The 24,840-nt window shown below is 37.4% G+C and overlaps 2 protein-coding genes across 2 annotated transcripts; both read right to left on the bottom strand.

The window, feature by feature from the left end:
* Nucleotides 1-1,773: 1,773 nt before the first annotated feature.
* LOC306862178 (carboxypeptidase D-like) lies at nucleotides 1,774-18,059 on the bottom strand (the record flags this gene model as incomplete). The annotated part of the gene is made up of 21 exons (XM_079404857.1): nucleotides 1,774-2,091; nucleotides 2,315-2,411; nucleotides 2,748-2,933; nucleotides 3,033-3,164; nucleotides 3,301-3,362; nucleotides 3,466-3,561; nucleotides 3,770-3,901; nucleotides 3,989-4,127; nucleotides 6,067-6,262; nucleotides 6,465-6,740; nucleotides 6,818-6,987; nucleotides 7,087-7,232; nucleotides 9,253-9,343; nucleotides 9,505-9,587; nucleotides 9,676-9,858; nucleotides 9,926-10,117; nucleotides 14,987-15,330; nucleotides 15,412-15,578; nucleotides 15,649-15,791; nucleotides 15,885-16,087; nucleotides 17,464-18,059. 21 exons carry the CDS (start codon nucleotides 18,057-18,059, stop codon nucleotides 1,880-1,882), a joined length of 3,846 nt encoding a protein of 1,281 aa, XP_079260983.1. The 3' UTR covers nucleotides 1,774-1,879.
* Nucleotides 18,060-19,597: 1,538 nt separating this feature from the next.
* Nucleotides 19,598-22,206, bottom strand: LOC306862791 (beta-crystallin A1-2-like; the record flags this gene model as incomplete). The annotated part of the gene is made up of 5 exons (XM_079405783.1): nucleotides 22,140-22,206; nucleotides 21,331-21,449; nucleotides 21,101-21,242; nucleotides 19,977-20,119; nucleotides 19,598-19,745 (listed from the first exon to the last, which is right to left on the bottom strand). Exons 1-5 carry the CDS (start codon nucleotides 22,182-22,184, stop codon nucleotides 19,598-19,600), a joined length of 597 nt encoding a protein of 198 aa, XP_079261909.1. The 5' UTR covers nucleotides 22,185-22,206.
* Nucleotides 22,207-24,840: the final 2,634 nt, after the last annotated feature.

Here is a 24,840-nt window from a genome sequence, read left to right as displayed (position 1 = left end):
AAAACCTCCAAAATGGCACCAAGATTATGTGATTGCTCAGTCAATAATTGGGTTAACGTTTTTACCCAACAAGCTGGGTTGTTTTATTTAAGTCAACGATTGTTTAAATATATTATATTGCTGCATTGTTTAAAATTGATCATGTATATATTGTTTTAAAATCACACACAGAATTACTAGAGGCAACAGCAATAATCAAAAGATGAACATTTATTATTAAGCAAGATGACATGGACTAAATACATTTAGTCATTTAGCAGACGCTTTGTACAAATGAGGACAATAGAAGCAATAAAGAGCAATAAAATGCAAATGCTATGACAAGTCTTTTTTTTTTAAATCCAAGTTGAATTTATTTGGGTGAATATGGCAGTTTAAAATACTACATACAGTAAAGACTTTATAAACTAAAAATGTATACAAACCTTTATTTCACTGAAGTCGTCCACCAAATCGGCAGCAGCGGTGCTGAGAACATCTCCTGTAGGATGCAAAAAGCCCACGCAACTGACTAGAACTCAGCTGGGTTGTTTCGTTAGAGAGCGGCTCAACCCAGCGGTTGGGCAGAAAAAAATAAACAAAAGAAGACCCAGCAGCCAGCAACTTAATTACAGAAAATCTACCCAGCACCAGGGCAAAAAACAAAATATTAAAAATGACCCAACAAGCTGAACCTAGCATTTGGGTTGTAAAAATAACCCAGCACCTGGGTAAAAATATTAAAAACCCAACAAAACGACCCAACAGGCGGAACCCAGCATTTGGATTAATTAAAAAAAAAATAGCAGCATTTTTTTAGAGCGTAGGATGGCTTGAGGGCAAGTAAATCATGAGGTAATTTTAAGGGTGAACTGTCCCTTTAAGACTGATCATTTAGAAAAGTAATAGTACACCTTACCTCAATAGATTGCACAGTTTATCATTTATCTAAGTAGCATGAATAATTAAAGAGAAGTTCTGTGCTTATGTTCCTATAGGGATTGTAACTCAATGGGTGACAGTAATGCTTTGCATAGCCGTTATATGATGTAACAGTCCTCACCCTACTCCCATTTGTTTATTTTGTCAAATGTCTTGGTGCTTTACTGCCACCTGCTGTTCATCCAGTGCGCTACATGTTTGTGTGAAGTGTCGTGGTGACCCATACTCGGAATTCGTGCTCTGCATTTAATCCATCCAACCTGCACACACACAGCAGTGAACACACACACACACACCGTGAACATACTGCCCGGGGAGCAGTTGGGGGTTCGGTGCCTTGCAGCCTCAGTCGTGGTATTGAGGGTGGAGAGAGCGCTGGACATTCACTCCACCTACAATTCCTGCCGGCCGGGGACTCGAACCCGCAACCTTTGGATTACAAGTCCGACTCTCTAACCATTAGGCCACGACCAGAGGTGGGCATATATATTTTGAACGGCAGTGTGTGTGTGTGTGTGTGTGTGTGTATGCACATACACATTACATAAATGTAATCTATATATCTAAATAAAAATAATCTATATTCAGTACATATATGATCCAAAGTAACTAGTAACTAACTACTTGAGTAGTTTTTTTATCCGATACTTTTTTACTCTTACTCAAGTAACTATTCAGACTATTACTTTTACTTGAGTAAATATTTCTAGAACTACTTTTACTTTAGTACAGTTTTTGGGTACTCTACCCACCTCTGGCCACGACTTCCCCTTCCCCTTGAACCCCAGACCAGCTGCGCTTCCACCAAGCTTGGTACATGCATATTATATGAAGTTTAGGAGACCAAAAGTTGCAAAGTTCACTGTTTATTAAACATAGACAGTACGTCGAATGACAGATGCAGATCTAAGTATAAAGACAGAATGACATTTCATTCTTGAACACTGTGACAGTACATTCAGCGCCCCTCCACAAGGAAAGGGTCATCTTCACTCTCGCTCTCATCCAGAAACTCCTGTCGCAAGGGTGATTTCTCTGAAGCAAGCGCTTCCATTTGGAGGACATCCCTCGTATGACGCAACCAACAAACCCCGTCTCGTATACGGCTGAATTTGGTAGAGCGAAGGTGCCAGATGAGGAGAGCACAGATTAAGATGCTCATCAAAGAGGCTAGAGGAGGATGAAGAATTTTAGGACACTTTACTACATTACGGATTTATTAGTTCGGTTCACTCCTGAAAGTTTTTAAGCAGTAGTCATTAAACGTATAATCACTACAGCCTTACTACAACTTATTTTATATTTTTTAAAATGGAAAAAATATATTTTGCATATAGTAACTTAGAATCAGATTTTTAGACCAATAAGATCACTTTTTTTTTTTTTTTAATACCTGTGGCAATTACAAAGATGGCATGACTCAAGGGAGCCCTGTCCGCTGTAAAGTCGATCACAATGGGGCTGGTCACTTTGTCTGAGGATATATTCACCTAAAACCACAGGAAGGAGAATGAGATTATAGTAGTGTGTGTGTGTGTGTGTGTGTGTGTGTGTGTGTGTGTATAAAATTTCACTCCCTGCTGGACAGAAGCAGTGCTATCAGCTCAGCCCAATAGCATAAACAATATAATAAAATTATTATTTTATAACATTACCATTCAAAGGTTTGGGATTCATAATATACATTAAATTTTTTAAAGTGCTCACCCAGGCTACTTTATTATGCCAAAATCATCCATATTAAATGGGAAAAAAGTTATTATATACATTTTAACATTTAAAAAGTGACAACACCCCTTTAAAGCTGTTAGTAAATTAGAACCTGCCTGCTGGAACTCTTGCTGATATCCATGGGCCTGAACCAGCAGCTGAAGTGTGCCTGGTGCCACAAGAGTGGTGAAGTGACCCTGACTGTCTGCATGAACATTCATAGAGCCGTTCACCACAACAACAGCATCCGACACCGGACGGCCTTTACTGTCCCTCACGACACCACTCAGCCTTCTGTGAACCTTCAAAGATTAAAGAGGAGGAAAACATGAATTAAAATGAGCTTAAGTTGCCTGAAATTCTGGTCATTAGATGATAAAAGGTAGTTCAAATGTGTCCACCTCCAGCAGCATGCGGAAAAGAGGCAGTCTGTTCTCCATCCACAGCGAGAAGAGCTGACGTTCAGATGGGAACATACAACAGCCAATGTATACCGTGATTTCAGGGCAAACGCCCACATCCAAACTAAAGTCCTGAAAGAGTAACATTTGTATTTTCGTAAAAGACGTACAACTTGGAATATGCAGAAAATGAAATTTGAGGAGAATATATAGGAGATACAAAAGATACATAATCTGCTATTCAGATGATCTGAAACGACTCCAGTACCTTCATACTGCCAGTGTGAGCGCTGAAATCTGCACCCCTAAGAATCCCTCCTGGGATATGCTCTGTTGGGTTGTATCCAAATCACAAAGCATATGAAGATGACTCCATAATTATAGCAGTATTTTCTTTGTAATCTTCAAATTTGAAAGAGTCTTTTGAAAGTACCTGACTTTTCTGTACATCCCAGATTACCCAAGTGCATTAAAGGATGACTGCTGGCATACAAGGAGGCCAAATATCTCAATGTCTCCTCATTTTGTGCTGTGGAGTCATAATCAAAATTTATGACCTGTACAGCTGCCATCACACGACTTTGAACATGTGAAAATTCTTGAGTGAATCAATCACTCAATCAAACTGTGCTGGATCATTTATATGGCAGAGTTTAATACTTAAAATCAAGGGGCTTCAAACACAAAGAATGGGTAATATTAATAATGCAAAATATATATATAGTGCTGTTGGTTACCATGCTGATTAGGTCTGTCATAGGGGTACGTAGCCAGCAGAGAGCCTCCCTCCAACACTACTGAGAGAGAGAAACCCCCTCCATAAATCAGATCCATCACGGCACGCGTCTCTGGCTGTGCGGATGCATTGCCTAAGTATAAAGACAAACCTTATATTTACTCTAACCAAAGCTTTGACGCGTTCAATTACATGATTTCATTGCTGAGTGTTGACTGACCATAGAAGAAATCTGTGTCCAGGTCTGTGCCATGAGCATTGGTGTACCCCTTACTCGATGAGCAGAATCCCTCTTGTGCCTGCTCTCTACCATCAGGGTTCACACATGGGAGAATCAGTATCCTGCTCCTGTCAAGCAGCTAAGGAGGAAGAAACAAACCGTATTGATGACAGATACACAGACTCTGTTCTCTAAACCTAGTGAGCTGCCTAAATGATAAACCCACTCCAGACCCACTAGAATGTTCCAAAAGGTAGGAAGAATAATTATGCTGGGTTCCTTTGGCCTAATTATAAGGCAGCACAGCACTTATCCGTCACAGTGAAAGTAACATCAGAATGCATTACATGTAAAATATAAGCACAGTTAAAAATAATACATTTACAAATTTTGATTGAATATACTAATTTAATTAAACCCTGTAAGGTTTATCATTTAAAAAGAAATTGCATTTTAATGCAATATGTTCAGTGTTGGGGAGTAACTAGTAACGGAATTATGCAATTTAATTACAAAAATGTAATTGTAATCAGTTACTGAGAAAAAAGAAAATTGTAATTAAATTAGTTACTTGTGAAAATGTTAAGAATTACAAAGGGGGTTACATCTCCCACACAGATATACATATATTTTTCATAAATTGCATTGACTGCTCTAAAATATGAGACACCATTGTTTCAAGAGTTTAGGACACATGCTTATTCAGTAACTGTTTTATTTCCTATTTGGATTAATGTATTTGATTTTTTGTGATTAACTTGTTTTTTTCTAAGCTATTGTTAGATGCCAGCGTTTCCGGTCAAAACGATTCAAAGATTTGATTTCAAAAACATCATATTAAACCATTTCTTGTTATGGTTTTAAATCTTTATTTAAATCTCAGAATGATCTCAAAGTAAGTCTGATTTTGTGGTTGCTGTGCTTTAAAATTAAATTACTACAAGCTTAATACAAGTGATAAAGGATTTTGAAAGTCTGACGGTGTTGAGTGCTACTTTGTTACTGTAAGTAACTGAAACTACACTACTCGTTACATTTTAAATGCGGTAACTTGTAATCCATTACATTTCCAAAGTAACCTTTCCAACACTGAATATATTGGATATCCTATATATTCCTTTCCTTAAAAAAAAAAAAAAAAAAAAAAAAAAAAAGGGACTGTAGGTGGGCGGAGTGAATGTCCAACACTCTCTCCACCCTCAATTCCACGACTGAGGTGTGACCCTTGAGCAAGGCACCGATCCTCCAACTACTCCCCGGGCGCCGCAGTATTGGCTGCCAACTACTCACTGCTGTGTGTGCACACTTGGATGGGTTAAATGCAGAGCACAAATTCAGAGTATGGGTCACCATACTTGGCCACATTTCATGTCCCTTCCCGATTTTCTGTTAGCTTAGCGACATGCTAACATGCTTTTGTTAGAATGCTAAAGTTTTGCAGTCAAATCCAAAGTATTACATTCTCTCTCGAATGTTTTGGGTTCCCCAGAAAAAAACAAAAAACCTTTCCATTCTTTTGCAAACAGAGGTACAGAGTAAATAACTGAAGGAGGTTATGTACGGTGGCCGAGAAGTGCAAAACAAATCACGAATCTGAAAACAAAATAACGAATTACAAACGCAAATGCAAATCTAAAAAAAAAAGTCTCGTCCAGTCAGTGATGAGTAATCTATTCCCAAACCAATGGCGCTGTCTCAAACTATACCTACCTCTTCCGGTTTGTCGTTAAGTTTTCTGATTTGTTATTTGGTTTTCCGATTTGTCGTTGCGTTTTCCGATTTGTCGTTGCGTTTTCCGATTTGTCGTTGCGTTTTCCGATTTGTCGTTGCGTTTTCCGATTTGTCGTTGCGTTTTCCGATTTGTCGTTGCGTTTTCCGATTTGTCGTTGCGTTTTCCGATTTGTCGTTGCGTTTTCTTGTTATAATGTTTTCGGAATTGTTGCGTTTTCTGAATGGTTTTGTTTTTTAGATTTGCATTTGAGTTTGTAATTTGTTATTTCGTTTTCAGAATCGTGATTTGTTTTGCACTTCTCGGCCACTGTATTTATAGGTTTATTGAGAACTTTTGTGAAACTTGCCTTGGTGATGGCGGGATTCCTGTCATAGTTGAGGCAGAGAACCGAAGCAAATTCAAGCAGCAACTCTGGACCTACTGCTGCATTGCCATGGACTCCGGCCACAAAAAGGATCTTGGATTCAGCAGCTTGAGGGATCTCCAAATTGCCAGCGATCTCAAGAGCCCAGATAGTTCTAATCTCAGTGCTTTGACCCAAACTGACTCCAGGAGGGGGGGGATAGATCACCAACATAATTTACCTTCCAACTTCATTCAATAAACACCCATGATCTACATGATGTTTGGTTGAGATGTTTGCTTATGCCATTCTGGTTAATTATTGGCTCAATCATCTCGAGTTAATCGGATGGTTTGTGGTGCTTGCTAAAAACCAAAAGACACATCTTCAGTATTACATACCTGTACAGCCGTGTGATGCGAGGGAAGTTTAAGGTCAATCCTCGCAGGAACTTAGAACGTTCCCTGTAGGTTCGGTACCGCAAGGTCTGAGCAGGTAGAAGGCTGCGGACCAACTGATCCAACTCACCAGGGGCTAAAAGCCGTTCCACCAGTTTCTCAAATTCCTTCTGTTCTCCTTCCTCAACAGATGGCTGCAACGCATCTCTGGTTAGCTTGAAGTCCACCTGCTCCACCCGAGTCTCCAACACCCGGACAGATGCTGATACTGGAGTATAACTGTGGACAGATCACAGAAAACATAAATGGCTGACCCATTTTATTACTGGTATTCCGTTCATTTGCCCATTTCTCACCCTGGAGCAGAAGCAGTGATATGGTAAGAACCAGGAGCCAGAGGTCTCCAGTATTGGCCCGTGCGGCTGGTGTGGACATGATGGCTTGAGCCTTCCACCACGACTGTGGCATTAGCAATGCCTTTGCCAGAAAAACGATCAGTCACCATACCCCTCACAAACAAATGAACCTGACATATGGGACATCACACAAACCATGCATAGGTTAAAATGGAATAGCTCACCCAAGAAAATTACTAATGTGTTGATCATGATCAAGAACGAATCACCTGTTGTATAAAGTGCAAGAGTGCTCCGTAATTCTTCTCCCAGTATTCTGAGAGCAACTCCTCTGGTGGAAGTAGTTCACAGCTCAGACCAATGTTAATGGCTAAAGTGTCTGTGCTGTGATATGCCCAAGACAGCATATCAATTCCTACCATTATGCAAAAGGCAAAAACTGTTGATTTCTATGTGAAACAGGACACTCTAGGAATATGTACTTATGAACTACCAATTAAGACTAAAAATAATAAGACATTTAAGCACATAAGGAATAAGACATTCGAACACATGCGATCACCTGTCGCATGTGTTCAGCGGGTTTCATGAAGTTTTGAGTTTTCGTTTAGGCTTTTGGGTATATTTGGACAGGCTCCTTTTCTAAAAGGACCCCGTTATAGCTTCCCAAAGGATAAATTTAAAAGTTTTTGATAATTATTGACCTAGAGAGTCCAGAGAACTGCACTGCGGTAGTTTTTCCCAGATTGATCGAAAAACCTAGGACTTTCAATCACATTTCAATCATCTAAAAAAAAAAAAAAAAAAAAAAAAAAATGGTTTGATTGACAGCAGTGGTTCTAGAGGCAAAGTTGTTCGGAACAAGGAGGTCCATCATACGATACGAATATCGCGTGTATGTGCAAAAAAAACGTGCAATGTACAATTGTTTAGGCCTTCAAAAAATGCGATAATACACCCCCCCCCCAGTGGCTGATTTCTTTCAAATTTCTCACAGACCTTTGAGGCCGAGTCAAACAGACCGACTGAGTTTCGCTCTGACCGGCCTCCGTTAACCTTGTCTAATAGGTGCTCGGCCAAGATTTTTGGAGATACACAATGTCCCCATAGACACTTGTGGCACTTTGGACCAAGACTGTGCACAGCGATTTCCATGTTGATGGGACAAATGGTCGCATAGTAATAGACATTTGTATGTTTTTCCCTCTTATAGCGCCAGCAAGTGGCCAATCTCTGCTTTTATTTTTCAGCTTGAGCTCTTAGATAAGTGTTCAGAGTTTGGCGAAGATATTCCGTTCAGGAGTTATAGGCATTTTACTAAAAGTGGCCCTGCCCCTTCAAACGTTTTGGCGTCCCTTTGTCAAGGGGAGTCGAAATTTCTACTTTTTTTTTGGTAATTATTGATATTCACTCTCCAAAGAGTCTTTCTGCACTGGTTTGGTTCCGATCGGGCAAAAAACCTAGGACTAGTTCGCAAAAGTAGGTTTTGCAAAAAAATGCAACACACCCCAAAATTTCCCCAGGCTCTGAGGCATACGTTTTGTCCGGAGTTATTATGTCGCCACAAACCGGTGTGTGAAACTCTCAGATGCATTTTAAAGATTATATGCCGTGAACATGAAATATTTCACATACTTTTGAAAATCCAGCATTTAGTTGACCCTGATAAGCGTTCGTCGTCACAATTGTAAACACGACAGCTTTCTTCTTTCGTGAGGGGGTTTGGCGCCACGGCATCTTTGTTTCCCAGCAGACCGAATATAAAACGCGACACTCACGTCTCCCGGAAATCCGGTTGAATTCAACCAGTCAGATGATGACTTTGACATTCCTGAAGTGTTTCCAGAAAAGTGTGCCATATGCATCAGACGTTTAGCCAATGTTCCGTGGGCGTGACGTCTGAGGCTGAGACTGCTTTCGATTGCTGTATCATCCCCATCAGGCCGATTGGGGCGAGCCTCGGCCATGTTGTAGGTGTTGCGAGTACTACCCATCCCTCCAAGTCTCTATAACTTACAGTTTGGTCTGCACAATCAGTTTTACGTGGAAATCATTCATCCGTGACCATTTTAACAGTTACAGTAGGGTTTCAGCGCTATACGCTTGAACCCCTAATAAAAAGTTTCTTGAGCACCAAATCAATATTTGTATAATTTCTGAAGAACCATGTGACTGAAGACTGGCGTAATGGCTGCTGAAATTTCAGCTTTGCAAATCACAAGTATAAATGTCACTTATAAATATAATCAAATGGAAAAAATTTAATTGTAATAGTTCACAATATTACTGTTTTACTCTATTTTTGAATAAATAATTGCAGCCTTGGTCATCACAAGGGATTTCTTTCAATAACAAATACTGCTACTACTTTTGCCATTCCCAAACATTCAATTCTGATATAATTCTTTAAATCAGTTATTATGCTTTAGTCTGACCTGTGATTACTGGGCGACGGTGCTTAACGCCTTTTTTCTCTCTGGTTCTTGGCACGTCGCAGGCCTGAGGCTCTTGAAAAGCCTGAGATTTCTGGAATAAAATGACAACAATATAGGACAATTTAAGACTTGTGACAAGCATTAGAAAAACACTGATATTCAACATGTTTTATGCTGATGATTTAGTTAAGTCACAAATGTTACATTAATATTAGATAATTCAACATTATACAGCATATACAATATACATACCACATAATAGGATTTCGCAACCGATTTAAACGTGTCCTCATCAACAGAGTCAAGGGAACTGGGGTAGACAACTCCCCTAAACCCTAGAGAAAACAGTAGCAGGACAGTTTTATTAAAAAAAATTTTTTTTTTTTTTACATTTTAAAGAGAAAACCAAGCCACTTTCTGTACCTCCACGTATACTTGCAGACAGTACAAAGAAGTGATCCTTGATCCAGTTTATCACTGCCAGAGTTTCTGCTTCAACAGTATTTCTCGATCCTGACCGTTTAGGGAAATTTGCATTCAGGTCAACACGGTGACCGTTACCGTGTCCAATAATACTTAAGTCTCCTGACACCTGTTCATTGTGAGCTACGAGAAGAAAATGAGGGTAAATTCAGAAGTCAATGAAACAACCTGCCAATGTGTTTGCTCGTACCTTTTAGTGCCAATTCATACCCATCCGGGTTCATGGAAGGCATGATGTGAATTCTTGTGCTATTGACCAGACGTGTGACCAATGGATCTTTGCCATAATTGCGGCACAAGTACTCAACCAGATTTAGGAGTATCTCACGTCCAATAAACTCATTTCCATGCAGGTTACCCAAAAACATGACCTCTGGTTTGCCTGGATGAAGTAAAGAGATGATCATATAGATGATCAGAACACGTGCATCCCAAAAAAAAATTGAATAGCATGAAGTTTTTGTTAACACTTCAAAAAGTGTAACTTTCATATATTCTAGATTCATTACACGTAAAGTAAAACATTTCAAAAGTTTTTCATTTTTGATGATTAGAGCTTACAGCTGATGAAAGTCAAAAATCCAGTATATCAAAATATTAGAATATTTCCTAAGAGCAATCAAAAAAAGGATTTGCAAAATAGAAAAGTTCAAGTTGTTTAAAGTATGTTCATTTATGCACTCAATACTTGGTCGGGGCTCCTTTGGCACAAATGACAGCATCAGTGAGGAATGGCGTGGAAGCGATCAGCCTGTGGGACTTCTAAGGCACTATTGAGCCTTCAGCTCGTCTGGATTTTTTTAATCGACTCCTCTTTCTCTTGAAAATATCCCATAGATTCCAAAATATCCCATAGATTCCATATGGAAAATATCCCATAGATTACAATATTCCATATTCCAGGTTTGTTGGCTGGTCAATCAAGCACAGTAATATTGTGGTCAGCAAACCACTTGGAAGTGGTTTTGGCACTGTGGGCAGGTGCTAAATTCCTGCTGGAAAAGGAAATCAGCATCTCCATAAAGCTTGTCACCAGATGGAAGTATAAAGTTCTCCAAAATCTCCTGGTAGACCGCTGCATTGAACTTGATAAAACACAATGGACCAACACCAGTTGTAGATTAATGCGGGTTCGGTTCGGGACTCACGGTCTTTGTCAAACGGTTCTCGTCTGGTACCGAATTAAATTAGTACTGCTGTCGGATAACGGGTCAGGTGTTCTGTTAAGTAGCCTACTGCTAGTGCACGTTTACCAAACAGGACCAGTGCAGGACTCTGCTTTAAACTGCTTTCCGTCTCTCCATCAGATAACCCCCATGTGCATGATGTGCCATTTACAGGCAGGCACGTGCACAGGTAGGGCTCAACCTGTGGCATGAAAAGTTTCTTTAATAAATCAATGCTATTGGTTACCCTCTTCGTTTGTCTGCCTGTTTTACAAATATTTAGCCAGTGAGAGGTATTAAAAAGAGCTTGTGACTTGATCTTGTTGGATCAAACTCATAACTCAACCCCCTCTATCTAGACCGAATTAACTGAAGTTCCACAGCAGCTGAATGAAGTCTTGCAAGGGTAAATAAAGATCTTGTTGTTTGAATAAGTACAGCGTTTTCTTTACGCAAGAGACACAAAAGGCTCATATTTTATGTATTTGAGATCCGAGACGTGTGGGACCAGAGAGAGAGGGGTAACATTTGCCATCTAGTCATAGCCAATACACTTAAATAGCCTGTGCATAGCATTTAATCTCTTTAATGAGATTTTGGCAAAAACTGAGTGCCCATATAGCTACAAAAAAAATTAAAAAATAAAAAAAATAAACTTTGTAACCGGTTGATGAAAATTCAATGCGATACCACCATGACGGACAAAATGCGCATTTGCACACGTTCGCTGGTCAACACCCCGTAACTGCATTAGAGCTTGACACAAAGCGACTGAGTGACCTTCGTCACCTAGGTATTCTAAAAAAACAAATACTTATTTGATTTATGATTGCTGATACACGTAATTTATTAACATTTAATCATTATATGGTCGCATGGTTCAGGTTTACGCTGTTAATATACAGGTATTCTCTAGCTAGCTCATTTCTTGATTAGTATTCTATATTACATACACACATATCTTCACATGTAGCTATAAACATAGTAAAACATGGTTTTAAGTAGTGTTTTCATAACTAAAAACATTACAGAATCAGATCACTGTGAAATCTTTATATTTTTTCATGCAGAATGTAATATTCTGTACACACATAATATACACATACACCTACATATGTATATATACACATATAACAGCTGGGTAGATTACTTACAAATTGTAATCCGTTACTGATTCCAGATTACATGACAAAAATTGTATTCAGTAACGTAATCCGTTACATTACACATTTTATGTAATATCATCATTACTTTTAGATTTTTAATTTAACTCGTTAATCACATTGATTTAAATAGCATTACCTTGTACCATAATGATGCAAAAAACGGAGTAAGAAAACTTGTTCCATTCATTGTAATTTGCAACATGAAGTGCATTAAACATTATATTACATCAAGGTTTCCCAAACTAGGGTTTGTAAAGGAACTGCAGGGGGTTGTGAGTTTAATGAAAAGCTGGCAATTACATAAATCATAAAAATTTAAATGAAAATAAATCATTTTAAAACAAACTCCCTTTCTCAAAAGTCTCAAAAGCGGCCATATTTGCAATGCTTCCAGGCAGCTCGTACAAGACCCATCTTAATGAATGGGGGAATCCTGAAATCTCAAACTGCTCATTGAACTCAATTAAATTACGTATGTCATCAGCAACAAAAATCTGAAATTAATTGCCCCATGAATGTTGTTTCTTATGCTCAAATAGCATTTAAAAAGCTTATTTTTCAGGCTAGACCAGCCAATGTGCATGCAGAGCTGTACCGTGCTTGTATGCTGCACATGTGCATTGGCTGGTCTAGTCAGGTTTCTATGGGAAATTTAGCTTTTTCATTTAGAAGGTGGGAATATTCCTCCATATTGCGCGTTGCAGTTTCTCCCATTCATCAGTATAGGAGTGAACCGTGTATTTCTATAGTCTTTGTTTTAACCCATTTAAGCCCACCGGCAACTATAGTTGCCATAGGTTATAGTTGTAATTTTCCTTTTGTAAGTATTTTTCTAGATGTTATCCATGTTATGTCTAAATGACATGCAAGCAAAGAACCAAATAAAAGGATTTCAAGAGAGAAAAAAAAAAAAAAAAAAAAAAAAAAAAAAAAAAAGGCTATCAACTTCCTACCCCATGGCAAAGACAAACCCTCCCAAAGAAACAAGTTTCATGTTACTAATAAATATTTTTTGTTGACATCTACATAATCATGAAGGTCTCTAGAATCATCCAAACAAATCAAGTCTTACAAGAAATCTATAGTTTTTTGTATACTTAGTCAAAAGTCCAAGCGAAAATGACTTAAGTACATATAACATAGATCATGGGGAAATGGGGTATACTGTTGCTAGCATCATGCTACTCATGTTACCTTCTTGTTAAAAACATGTTAGTATCATGCTAGCAACATGTTAATCATGTTAGTATGTTGTTAGCATCATGCTAATCACATTAACAGCTTGTTTAAAACGTTAACAATGCTAGCAATGTGGTAATCATGCTAATTTTGTTTTAACAATTTTACTTGTTTTAACACGTTAGCATAGTGCTAACACAATTAACATGTTGCATGTTGTTGACATGATGCTAAAATGATTAGGGTTACTGTTAGTGCCTATATAGTTAGCATTATAGGTAGGGTAGAGTAGTGGTGGGAAAAAGCGGTTTGCTTTAAACATTTAGCCTACAGCAAAATCAAAGTACAGGCAGTTTTAGCTTAATTAAAATGAATATCAATAATTATGAATTACAAAATTATAATAGCCTACTTGAAACATTGTTTGCTGATGCTAACTGGCTAGCTAACTAGCTACCTGATGCTAACTTGAGGTAATTTTTAAATATAAAATCCAAATATTTATTCAACCAACAAGTTAGAATACATTTAATGGGGGGGGAAATATATTTGTTTATGAATTGTTTATGAATAAAGATTGGTCTTTTGAAAGCAGTTATTTTGAGATTCCAAATGTTCTCCTCCTATTCAAATTTGACACTGAGGGGTGCATACAACATATTTGCCCACCGGCAACTACAGTTGTCGCACATTCAAATACAAAAAAAAAAAAAAAACTGGGGAAAATAAGTGCAGAACATGTTCACATAAGACACTTAACACAACTACATGCATGACACCATTCATGAGACTAACATCCCTGGTCCTCAACAGCATCAAGTTTTTGCCAGGTAGGCGGACACATGTTGGATATGCTATAGTGACGGTATGGCTATGGTTTCTTATAATCTCCCATTTTGACAAGAATTGTGTTGGACGTAATTTAAATTATATTTCAAAATAGTTTGGCAAAAATACTTGACTTTACCTTCCCCGCTCCTCAATGACATGTAAATAAGCTTATAGAAGCAAACAATAGCTAAAAAAAAAAATTCTCTCTTCAAACTATATTATTATTATGGTTAATAGTGAATAAATAGTGCCCTTTTTCAGTTTCAGCACATGCCCCTCAAAAGGTCTGTGTGCGGTCCTGTTTACAGGCATTTCCCTAAACGGTCACACAGCTCATATATTTTTTCCACCAAGGGGTGAGAACGTAACGATTAGAAAGATGATTATTTTTGTTAATTTTATTTCAGTAAGTTTTTCAATAACTGGTGTTAGTTTCATTTTAGTTTTTCAAATACTTTGACATTACGAAATAGTTTATCAATCGTTTTTGTCTTCAGTTTCGAAAATAACCTTGATGTGAACAGCCACCCTTTCAGTAATGACCTTCTGTGACTTACCTTCTTCGTGGAGGGTGTCAATGATTATCTTCTGGATCATTGCAAAGTCAGCACTCTTCCCCATAACTGTGGTTTCAAAGAACACAAGATATCCGGAATTGCATGAATGGTCATTTAATGAAACTAAAATGTAAATATTCTAATATTTTGAGATACTGCATTTTTTTACTTTTCATGAGGTGTAAGCTGTAATCAAAAAAAAAAAAAAAACATTTTAACACTTCACTTTACATGTAAAGAATCTACAATATATGAAAGTCTCACTTTTTGAAATAAGTTCCCAAAAAATAAATTTATGATATTCTAATTTTTTTAGATGCACCTGTATACACACACACACACATGATCGCACCTCTCTGATCAACACCAGGATTGGTGGAAATCTCCATTACGTAAAGATTCCTCCCCTGCACGGATCGTCCAGCAGAGTACAGGTAAGTGATGGAAGGATGGACAGCACTAAGCAGTTGCAAGGACATCTCCATTTCATCATAACTATGATATCGGAAATCCAAAGTATGGGTTGGAGTTTTTGAGGTGGGAGGCCCAGGTGTGTTCAGACCTTCATTGGTTACCATAGGTTGTTCAGAGGGATCTCGCATTAACATCTCCTCTACAGGTTCCTCAAGAGTGAAATTTAACAGCGTGGCTTTGCCTTCAATCACTGGCACATTCTTGACAGTATTTGAAAGATATCTGAAGGAAACATGAAAAGTTCCATTAAATTGGACCAATTCCATTTCATAATTATTCTTTTATGCATCTACATATAATCACCCAGGTGAGCTAGCAGTGATGTCATATCTTCCAGGCAGCAGCAGACGATAATAACCACCAAACAGCCAAGTTGTGATGTTGTGATCCGTTCCAGAAACCGAGATTGTTGCATCTGGGAGACCAAAGCCTGATCTGGTCATTACGAAACCTCTCACACCAATATGAGCCTAAAACAGAAGTGACATAAGGTTTGTTAGACCACCCGTGGGACTACACAAAACATTCAAATCAGCTCACTTGGTGTATGTAAGCAAGAAGGGCCTCCTTGTTGTTAGTCCATTCTGTGAAAAGCTGAGAAGCTGGTGGATACTTGCAGCAGCTCAGCTCAAAAGTGACTTCAAAGCAGTTCCCTTTGAAGTAGTTGTAATCCTGCATTCCCCCTGTGCACAGACAGGACACCATATCATTGAACCAAAGTTCAATTGAGTTCCACTTGTGTACAAGGCCTGATTTTAAGTGTCAAACTGTTATACCATTTCCCAAGCTTTTGTCTGGATCGTCAGGACAGCCAGGACTGTCCATCCTCATGATGGGTTGGATCTCAGTGTAGGTTTGTGCTAAATGGCGAAAGACAGCATCATCTGCTGTCAGCTCTGAGGTTGCATAAGAACTGCCGTCATCAAAGGGGTAGGTGGCCATCACTGAGCCCCCATGTAGACTACCAGACAAGACAAACCTTGGAAAAAAAAAAAAAGCGACACAGAGGAAGCAAGCATGGTAGGAAGCATTTCTTGAGAAAAGATCTGACTTGTGAAATTCTCAAATCAGAAGCAAGAGAACATTACACCACTGAATAATTGGTTTCATCACCGAATAATCAGAGATTCATGTTTTCCAGGTTAGAATAAAATGTTACGCCAATTCCTTTATTTAAAAAAGCCCATTTGGCGTCTGGATCAATTCATTTTAAAGTAATTAATTTTGATATTTTGTAGTGCATACGGTATTGTTTAGTACTATATACTAATATACTTAGTATTGTATGTTTCATTAATATTCTGAATGAGTTTTATTTTTAGATTTTCAGTTTTATTTTATTTTTTACTTTAATTTTATAGTGTATGTTTTTGCCATTTTAATTTTTTTTAAGAATATTACTAGTTAGGCTTATTTTTAGTTAGTTTTCATTTTAGTTTCATTTATTTGTATTTTTTAAACTTCCAGTTAGTAATTTAACCCCTGGTTTCATAGACAAGGCTTAAACCTAGTCCCAGACTAAATTGTAACTCTGAGCTGAAAGAAACATGCATCGATTGATCTTAAAACATGTCAGTGCCTTTTTGTCTCATCTCAGGATTCATACCAGTAATGTTTTTAACTAAGGCACGTTTTTAAAAATTACTTAAAATGTCCCATTGGATCATCCTGGTTTAGTCTAAGCCAAGTCTGTGAAACCAGGGGCCGGTTGCATAAACTGTTTAGACTAGTCTTAAAAAGTCAGTCACCTAATTTTTTCTCTTCAAGACTGGTCATAACTTTTTAATTCAGTTATGAAAAGGTAGATTGTTCTTACCCTTGGCAAATGCCAGTTGGTCAAACTAAGTTTAGGCTAAGTTTACGCAACTGGCCCCAGGCCTTAATGCTTCACCATAAAATAATTCCAGTTAGCTTCCAAGGCAAACTCTCTCTCTAGTTTCTTTTAATTATTATTTAAAAGTCTTTAAATAGTTTTAATCGGTCAACTGAACTCTGTAAAAAACTGTCAATGTGGTTTCATTTAAAAATGATTTGTTTGCTAAATCAAAGTCAGTGTGCCAACCAATTTGCAGTCAGCCAATTTATGTGGGAAGAAAATCAAAAGGGAAGACCCCTGCTGACCCTCTTAATAATACACATCAAATCATTTTAAATGACACGGATTTTAAAGGCAAGGTTAATTGAGGTTATCAGCGCCAAATTATTTGATTAAAACATTTGTAAATTTATAATAATAATAATAATAATAATAATAATAATAATAGTGTTTGCCTTTAAAAACTTGTTTGAATTTAATAACTGTGTAGAGAAAATATAGACTATTAAAACTACAAAGCAAAAAAAACAACAACATACTTTTTCTCAAGAATCCATTTCATGACAGCTGTGACCTCCGGTAGGCCTTCCGAGGTCTTACTGAAGGACTCATCCCGGTGTGGGAAGCTCTTATCGAGGTCATAATGTTTGGTGTTCTCGCGTCCTTCGCTGCTGCTGCCAGTGCAGTCCCCCTCCAGCGCGCGCTCAAAGCCGTCAGGATTCATGCTGGCCATTATATAGATGTCAGTCCGGTTCACCAGCTCTGCTACTCTCACATCGCGGCCATACTGAGTCAACAGGTGCTCTATCAGATACACCAACAACTGCCTCGATAAAGCCTCGTCCCCGTGGATGTTGCCCACATACTTGAATCTCGGTTTGCCCGGCACGTCCTTAGTCGGATTCGTTGTTATTCTCATGACCCAAAGCTGCCTTCCCTCGACAGACTGTCCGATGCTCGAGAGGCTACAAATATGCGCGTACTTTTGAGAAAAACGCTGAAGACGATCGGTCATGTCAGCGTAGTTGTAGTATCCTTTGTATGTTTCTTCCTGAACTTTCTTGGTGCGTCTCAAACCGAGTATTTGGTGCGAAACTATTAAAATATGCGGCAAAATGAGCCACAAAGTATGCATTATGTGAATGTAGTCGCTTAGTAGTGATTTAAAAAAAATATTTTTTTTGTTGTTTTATCGTTAGTTGCCTTTTTGTTGAGCCATCACGAATTGTTCATCACTGGCCTGACAATGTGCAGGTTAAACGCACTGAAGCAAAATTAGGGACTCTAATAGATTGCACTTGGCATAATCAGTATTAAATTGGTTTGCACAGGGTCAAACTAAAGTCTGGATTAAACCACTGCCATTTGTTAAGGGGTGGTTGTCAATTTTTTATTTTATTTTAAGTTTTTTCAGTTCCCATAATAGTCCTGCAGTGTGGTAAACGAAACCCTCAATATGATGTCATAAAAATGTTGTACACAAGGGTATTTAAAGTTTTAACCCCCTTAAATATAAAGGCATCGATATTTTTTATGTAAAAAAAGTAAATTTTAACCATGTTTCTGATCACCGTACTAAAAGAAAATTATTAAATTATCTGGAAAATGTTTACATATTACACACACACTTAGATATGCCTTTTTAGAGATATTTTTCCTAATTATCACTTAGATTAAGTAACAAAATTAATAAATAAAATACACATAGGGGGATGCTTGAACAAGCAGCACTTTACCATTCCTTTTTTGGATTTGTTTACATTTCGAATGTTTTGACATTATCACCTGTAAATTTAATTTACAGTCCGTTTATATGCATGTTGAAAAAGTAGCATCTGAAAGGTAAATTAGTGGATTATATTTGGATGGCATCACTAAATCAATGATGATCTGACCTTAACTGGAAAATTGAGTGTTTAGTAATTGACCTCTTGCATTATCGACACACTGTTTTCCTGATTAACACTGTAAAGCTGCTTTGACACAGTCTGTATTGTATAAAGTGCTATATAAATAAAGGTGACTTGACTTACATTTGACATATATTTAAATAGAGGCCCCATCTATTGCCGTGTGAGTAAACGGCTGTCCTTGTTATGTTTTAATGTAAGTTCTGAGACATCATATCTTTTCATTTCACATTTTAATGTTAGACAATTCATTACACCTTTTCTGAAAGTGACTGATGTGAGAGTTCTGTGTTTGTTTTAATGTTCATTTAAGGTCAGGAAAGATCCACACGCCACAGTCAGCTGATATCAATTATTCTATTTTTTTGTTTGTTTCTTTAGATTTTATGCTCATGTTCTTTATTCATCAAATTTCATACAGAAGTTGACTGCAACGGCTATGATCATGATGATCAAGTCATGACGAAAGAAGAGCAATGCTCCCGGCTTCTCACCGCATCACGTCCGTTCGGCTGTCATCATACAGGACTTTGTCTTCTCATCGTTCCTGCCGTCTATAGTTTGTCTTTCTTTCCTCGTGTAGTGGGTAAAAAAACGTGCTGTGGACTTGTTACATTAGTGTAGCACCAGTACACCAGCCTGCCGTCCGGGTCAACAAACCATCTTGCGAGGCTGTGAACGGAGGGGTGGAGGAAGTGGAAGTTTGAAGGGCTCAGAAGGAGGAAGAAGGGAGGGAAGGGAGGAAGGACACAGCTGGTTCCTCTCAATGCTGGATCCTACGGATAGACTGGATCTGAGGGGTCTGAGCGTGGCAGCCGTACTCCCTGTAGTGCCTGTACTCGCCTCCGTGGCAGTCGCACTCCATAATGTACTGGTAACCACGGTAACCAGGATACTGGTAGCATACCCAGCTAGAGAAATAGGGACAGAGAGGCGGAATGTTACCATGGAAGCCAAGTGGAGCGTTTGATTTCTCAAATGTTGACGAATGCAGTGATGAATACATGACGCCATGCTTTTTAAGATACGAATAAAAACCAGCATTAGAGAAGAAAGCCAGAAAATCAGCCTCCATTTTTGGACCAAAAATGTTGGACAGTAATGATCAGGTGATTAAAATCCATTCGGGCAATCGTACTTACGCGCCACTCATGACTTGGATGGAGCCGATCTCGTTGTTGCACCATCCCATAGCCTGCAGGGAGGGGTAGTCACCGCACACCTCCCACTGCTTTCCAGTCATGTTCTGACACTCGAAAAGCGTCATACGGCAATCACTGTGCATCTGATTCACAATGGAGAGAGAAAGACATGACACTTGTTGAGTGAAAATCCTGATTTGAAGAACTGTTTCCCTTTAAGTTGGTTTAGAATGATTAGATCCATCTTCAAGAATCGGCTAAAAACACATATCTTCCATCTTTATTTGACTCTATAACTCTAGCACTCTATTCTAATTCTATTCTTCTTCAAAAAAAAACTTGTCGCTTTTAGACTTGCACTCTATTAATTTACTAACTGCTTGTTTTCTTAAAAACGAACACATTATCTTCTCTAATCTTTTTGTATTCAATCTGTTTGTTTTCTTTTTATTATACATTTAACAAAAGCAAAAAAGGCCTCTAACACTTGCTCTATTCTTTTTCTATTCTATCTTTTTATTTATTATATAATTAAAAATAAAAAACCTTGCCACGTGTACTGCGTTAAGCTAACTGAGACTTGTTATAGCACTTGCGCATCACTGCTCTTTTGTTGATTTTGATTGCTTCCATTGTCCTCATTTGTATGTCACTTTAGATAAAAGCATCACCTAAATGACTAAATATAAATACATTTTACCCCTTTGTGTATGATAGCATGTTTAACATCGATTATTAATATTTTATGTAAATAAGATTTATATTTTATTATTTATTACCTTTTAAACACATATTTTAGATTTATATTTCTAATATTTCTCATTATACCCCTGGTGTATGGAATGTGTGCAAGTAAATAAATAAATGTAGCTTTTCAAACAATGATTATTAGTATATTTACACAACATTTTATTAATATGATTTATTATTTAGATTTCGGATATTTCCATTTATTCTATTTCAATTACGCTTTATGCAATTTGTTTGCTATTCAAATTCAATGTATTCGCAATTCAATTTAATGCCATGTATCTACAACTATGTCAAAAATATTAATGTGTTGAGAAATAGTGATGATCATAGTGTGTATATTGTGTGTCTCTGGTGCAGATGGTCTCACTCACAGCAGAATAGATGGGGCGGAAGGACATCATCCTCTCAATGCGATAGGCATTGTTGCCACTCCAGGCCTCCCAGCAAGGGTAATCGCCCTTCTCCAGGATGAACTGCTGGCCATTGAAGGTAGAGTGCTCAAACCCTACCCAGCTAGAGTCAGAAGAAACGATTAGGTGACGGGAATGGAAGGGGAAGAGAGATTTACTCTGGTTAATTGAAGATGCTTGCTTTTACTCACGCGCCACACTCCACCTTCAGGGAGCGGACGGTCTCCATTCCGTACTCCATGATGTTCTGGCAGCAAGCGGTGAATTCACAACGCCTGCCCTGGAAATGCTCCTGATCATAAACGGTAATCTGAGAAAGACAGAAATACACACAAATATCTTTAGTTTAACATGTTGTTAGTCATTATTTAATTAGATACCCATTTAGTTTGTTCCAAATTGCATTAAAAATTATTTTAAATTAATTTATGTTCTAATAATTTTGTACGTCAACAGTCAAAAGTTAGGAATAATTAAGGTTTTTTCAAAGTTTTTTTTTTTTTTGGAAGAACTGTCTTATGCTCAACAAGGCTGCATTTATTTGATCAAATATACAGTAAAACTGTTTTCTATCTGAATATATTTCAGAATATAATTTATTCCTGTAATGACAAAGCTGAATTTTCAGGAGCCATTACTCCAGCATTTAGTGTCACATGATCCTTCAGACATCATTCTAATATGCTGATTTGATGCTCAATTTTTATTGGCACTCAAATATTAATAATAAAAAAAAAATATATATTTTTTATATTTTTGTGGAAACTGAGATACTTTAATTGATGAATAGAAAAACAGCATCCTTGCTGAATAAACATATTATTTTATCTTTTTGGGGGGGGGGGGTAAATTTTAAAATTTATTTTAAAATAAATAATTGCATTAAATAAATGCAGCCTTGGTGGGTATAAGTGACAAAACAAAATAATTAAATTATCTATTTACAATAAATTAAAATATTTTTTTCTTCTTTAAAAAATAATAAATAAAATCACTTCACCTTCCATGGTCCCATGGGCATTGACATAGGGTTTGTCAGAGCCATTGTTTCAGATATCTCAGCGCTGACTGACCTGCATGCAAGGAATCATGTCAGAAGAGTTTGCACCATTGTTTAACATCTATACAATTCTATGCATGATGATCAATTTTCATACATTCCTACTTTCACTAACTGGTCCTACTGTGAAAAAAAACCCAGTACAAGTGTTGTCAAGGATAATGGCATGTATAGCATTATTTGTGCAACAAGCCTGAACTCTGTTGGATCAATTAAAATGAGTGGATTATATTACTGTCTAATGCACATCAGGTAATGAAAACAATCTTGTTCAAATACCTTGTTGAATCATAAGTATCTCCTCTATCATAATTATAATTAGCATACCTGATTGTATCAGTGGATCATTGTTTGATTTATCATTCTGCAGATTTAATGCTCACTATGGCGTTCCAAGCTTGTTTAATCACTATCCGGTTTAAAGTTGGCAGAGGTACAGGGTTTACCAGACTTACCCAATAGAATGAGCTGTATGCGTTGAGGGGAATCCACCACGCGGTCTCCTGCTCAGGCATCTGTGGGGCTATTTATACAGACGCCGCTTCAATGGGGCTCCCATACTCACAGACCCCGGCTGCTGTCAGCATTTTGCTTTGGATGCCTTTTGTTTCTGACCTGAGCCGTAGGCCTTTCTTTCCTCCACATACTCTTTACAATGAAGTGATCTCCACCAATGAGCGGCCATGGAGCTGCATGGCAGCCGTACGACCATCTCTCTTTCCCTGATGATCACCTCACTTTTACATTCTAAAGGTAGCAATGCATACCAATATCTGATTTTAGGTTATATTTATGTGAATTACATAAAAGGTAATTTACTATAACACAAGATTTTCATTTCAGGCCTTTCGAATTTGAATTGAAAACATCTTTGCGACAATATTTTGAATTTCACAGACTCTTTACGGAGATAAAACAGCATTTGAAATATATTTACTTTCAATATGTGGTTTTCACAATGTACAATATTTGAATTTGTTGATGCCTGTCATGAAATGATAATAATCTAAACAATAGTGAATATTTGAAGAGTTTATTTGCAAAAACAGATAACTCCATTTTTTTTACATTTTCAAAAATCATGTTTTTTTATTATGTTATCATGTTTTTATTGTGTTAGTTATCTGTGTATTAAAGTTATTTTTTAACCTAGTCAAAATAACCCAACTCTAGTTTGATTGAGATTAATTGGAATGCACAATGAAAAAAACAATGAGAATTGTTAAAAACGTAGTTATCTGTTTTTGCAAATGAACTCTTCATTTATATTTCCAGTTTTTAGTCTCCAGTTCATCTGAGTGCAATCTTCAAGCCGCTGCTTACATGTTTTCTGGGGTTTGGTCAGATTACGGAGGTGATGTCTGATTAATGCAGTGAGTAACGCGGATGAGTTTCTGGCCCACAAATGAAAAAACTTTGCAATGCAGATGCTAATATGAATCAGTCCAAAGTGAAGAAGCGGATACTGCTTGACCTTAAATACAGTCAAAAATAACATTACAGCACTTTAAAGATCTTAAAACTACTGTGTTCCAATGCAACTTATATTAAATTGAGGAACAATTCATGGGTTTTTAGAAAAACTATGTAGTCTAGTAGACATTTACATTGAAAGATGCATATATGCATAGTGTAGGATTTACTTTGAAACATTTTTTACTCAATTTCTGGTTAATTTCACATGGCATTGAATTAATGCAAAATGTTGAAGCTGAAAGACTAAAATTGAGTTTTTTTTGGTAAAACACATCTTTTTTATTTCAAAAAATGATTTTTGAACAGTTTCTAGACCTGAACATTTCTGTCCGTGTGATTTGAGATGAACTGAACAGCTTTAGCATTCATTGTGAAATGACTTCTGATGCTCAGCTCACAACCTCGACCCAGGTCTCTTTGCAAAACAATGGCCATACACAGACTGCAGTCAGCACATTGTTGTCCAGGGTGGAGGTGTGTGTGTGTAGAGTGTGTATCTGTTAAGCTCTGTGTGAGTGAGTGTGTGTGTGTGTGTGTGTGTGTGTGTGTGTGTGTGTGTCAAATGTAGTTCTGGTTGTGTGTAAAAATGTCTGTATGTGCATGTGTGTGTGTGTGTGTGTGGATTTCTGCTGATGAGAGCAGCCACATCGTGATGACAAAGAGACAAGCCAGCTCAGCAGGCCCGTGAGATGAAATGAGCGTGTCCTCTTCTACAAACATACACACTCTCAGTCATGTTATTAATAAACTCACCTCTGTATGAATATTACTGTAATATAAACGTGTTGCCGATGACATTTATTTAATCTTTTGTTTTGTCTTTTAAGCTATAAAGGTTTGATTCTATCTTAGTTTGTATCATAATATAATATAACAGCTATTACACCAATAAATACAACTATATTGGTTAAAAGGGAGTTTTTTGACATATCCGAAGATGGCAGGCACAAAATTTAATTAGAGAGCATTATTATATAATTTGGTGAAAACTTTTAAAGCAAACCAACACCATGAAAATACAAGCTCTTATAAATGTAATATTTGCTGAATTAGCTGCTTGTTTTGTTGTTGTTGTTTTTTTCTTAATAGTGTTTAGAAAGCAGTGTCTCATTCTCTGTTATAAATGAATGAAATGTTGATTTCATTTATATCAAAGGTTAGGCCA

This window comes from Barbus barbus (assembly GCF_936440315.1).
Source record: "Barbus barbus genome assembly, chromosome: 43".
NCBI lineage: Eukaryota > Metazoa > Chordata > Actinopteri > Cypriniformes > Cyprinidae > Barbus > Barbus barbus.
Note: the sequence above shows the minus strand (reverse complement) of the source record. Positions and strands in the feature narration are given on the sequence as shown.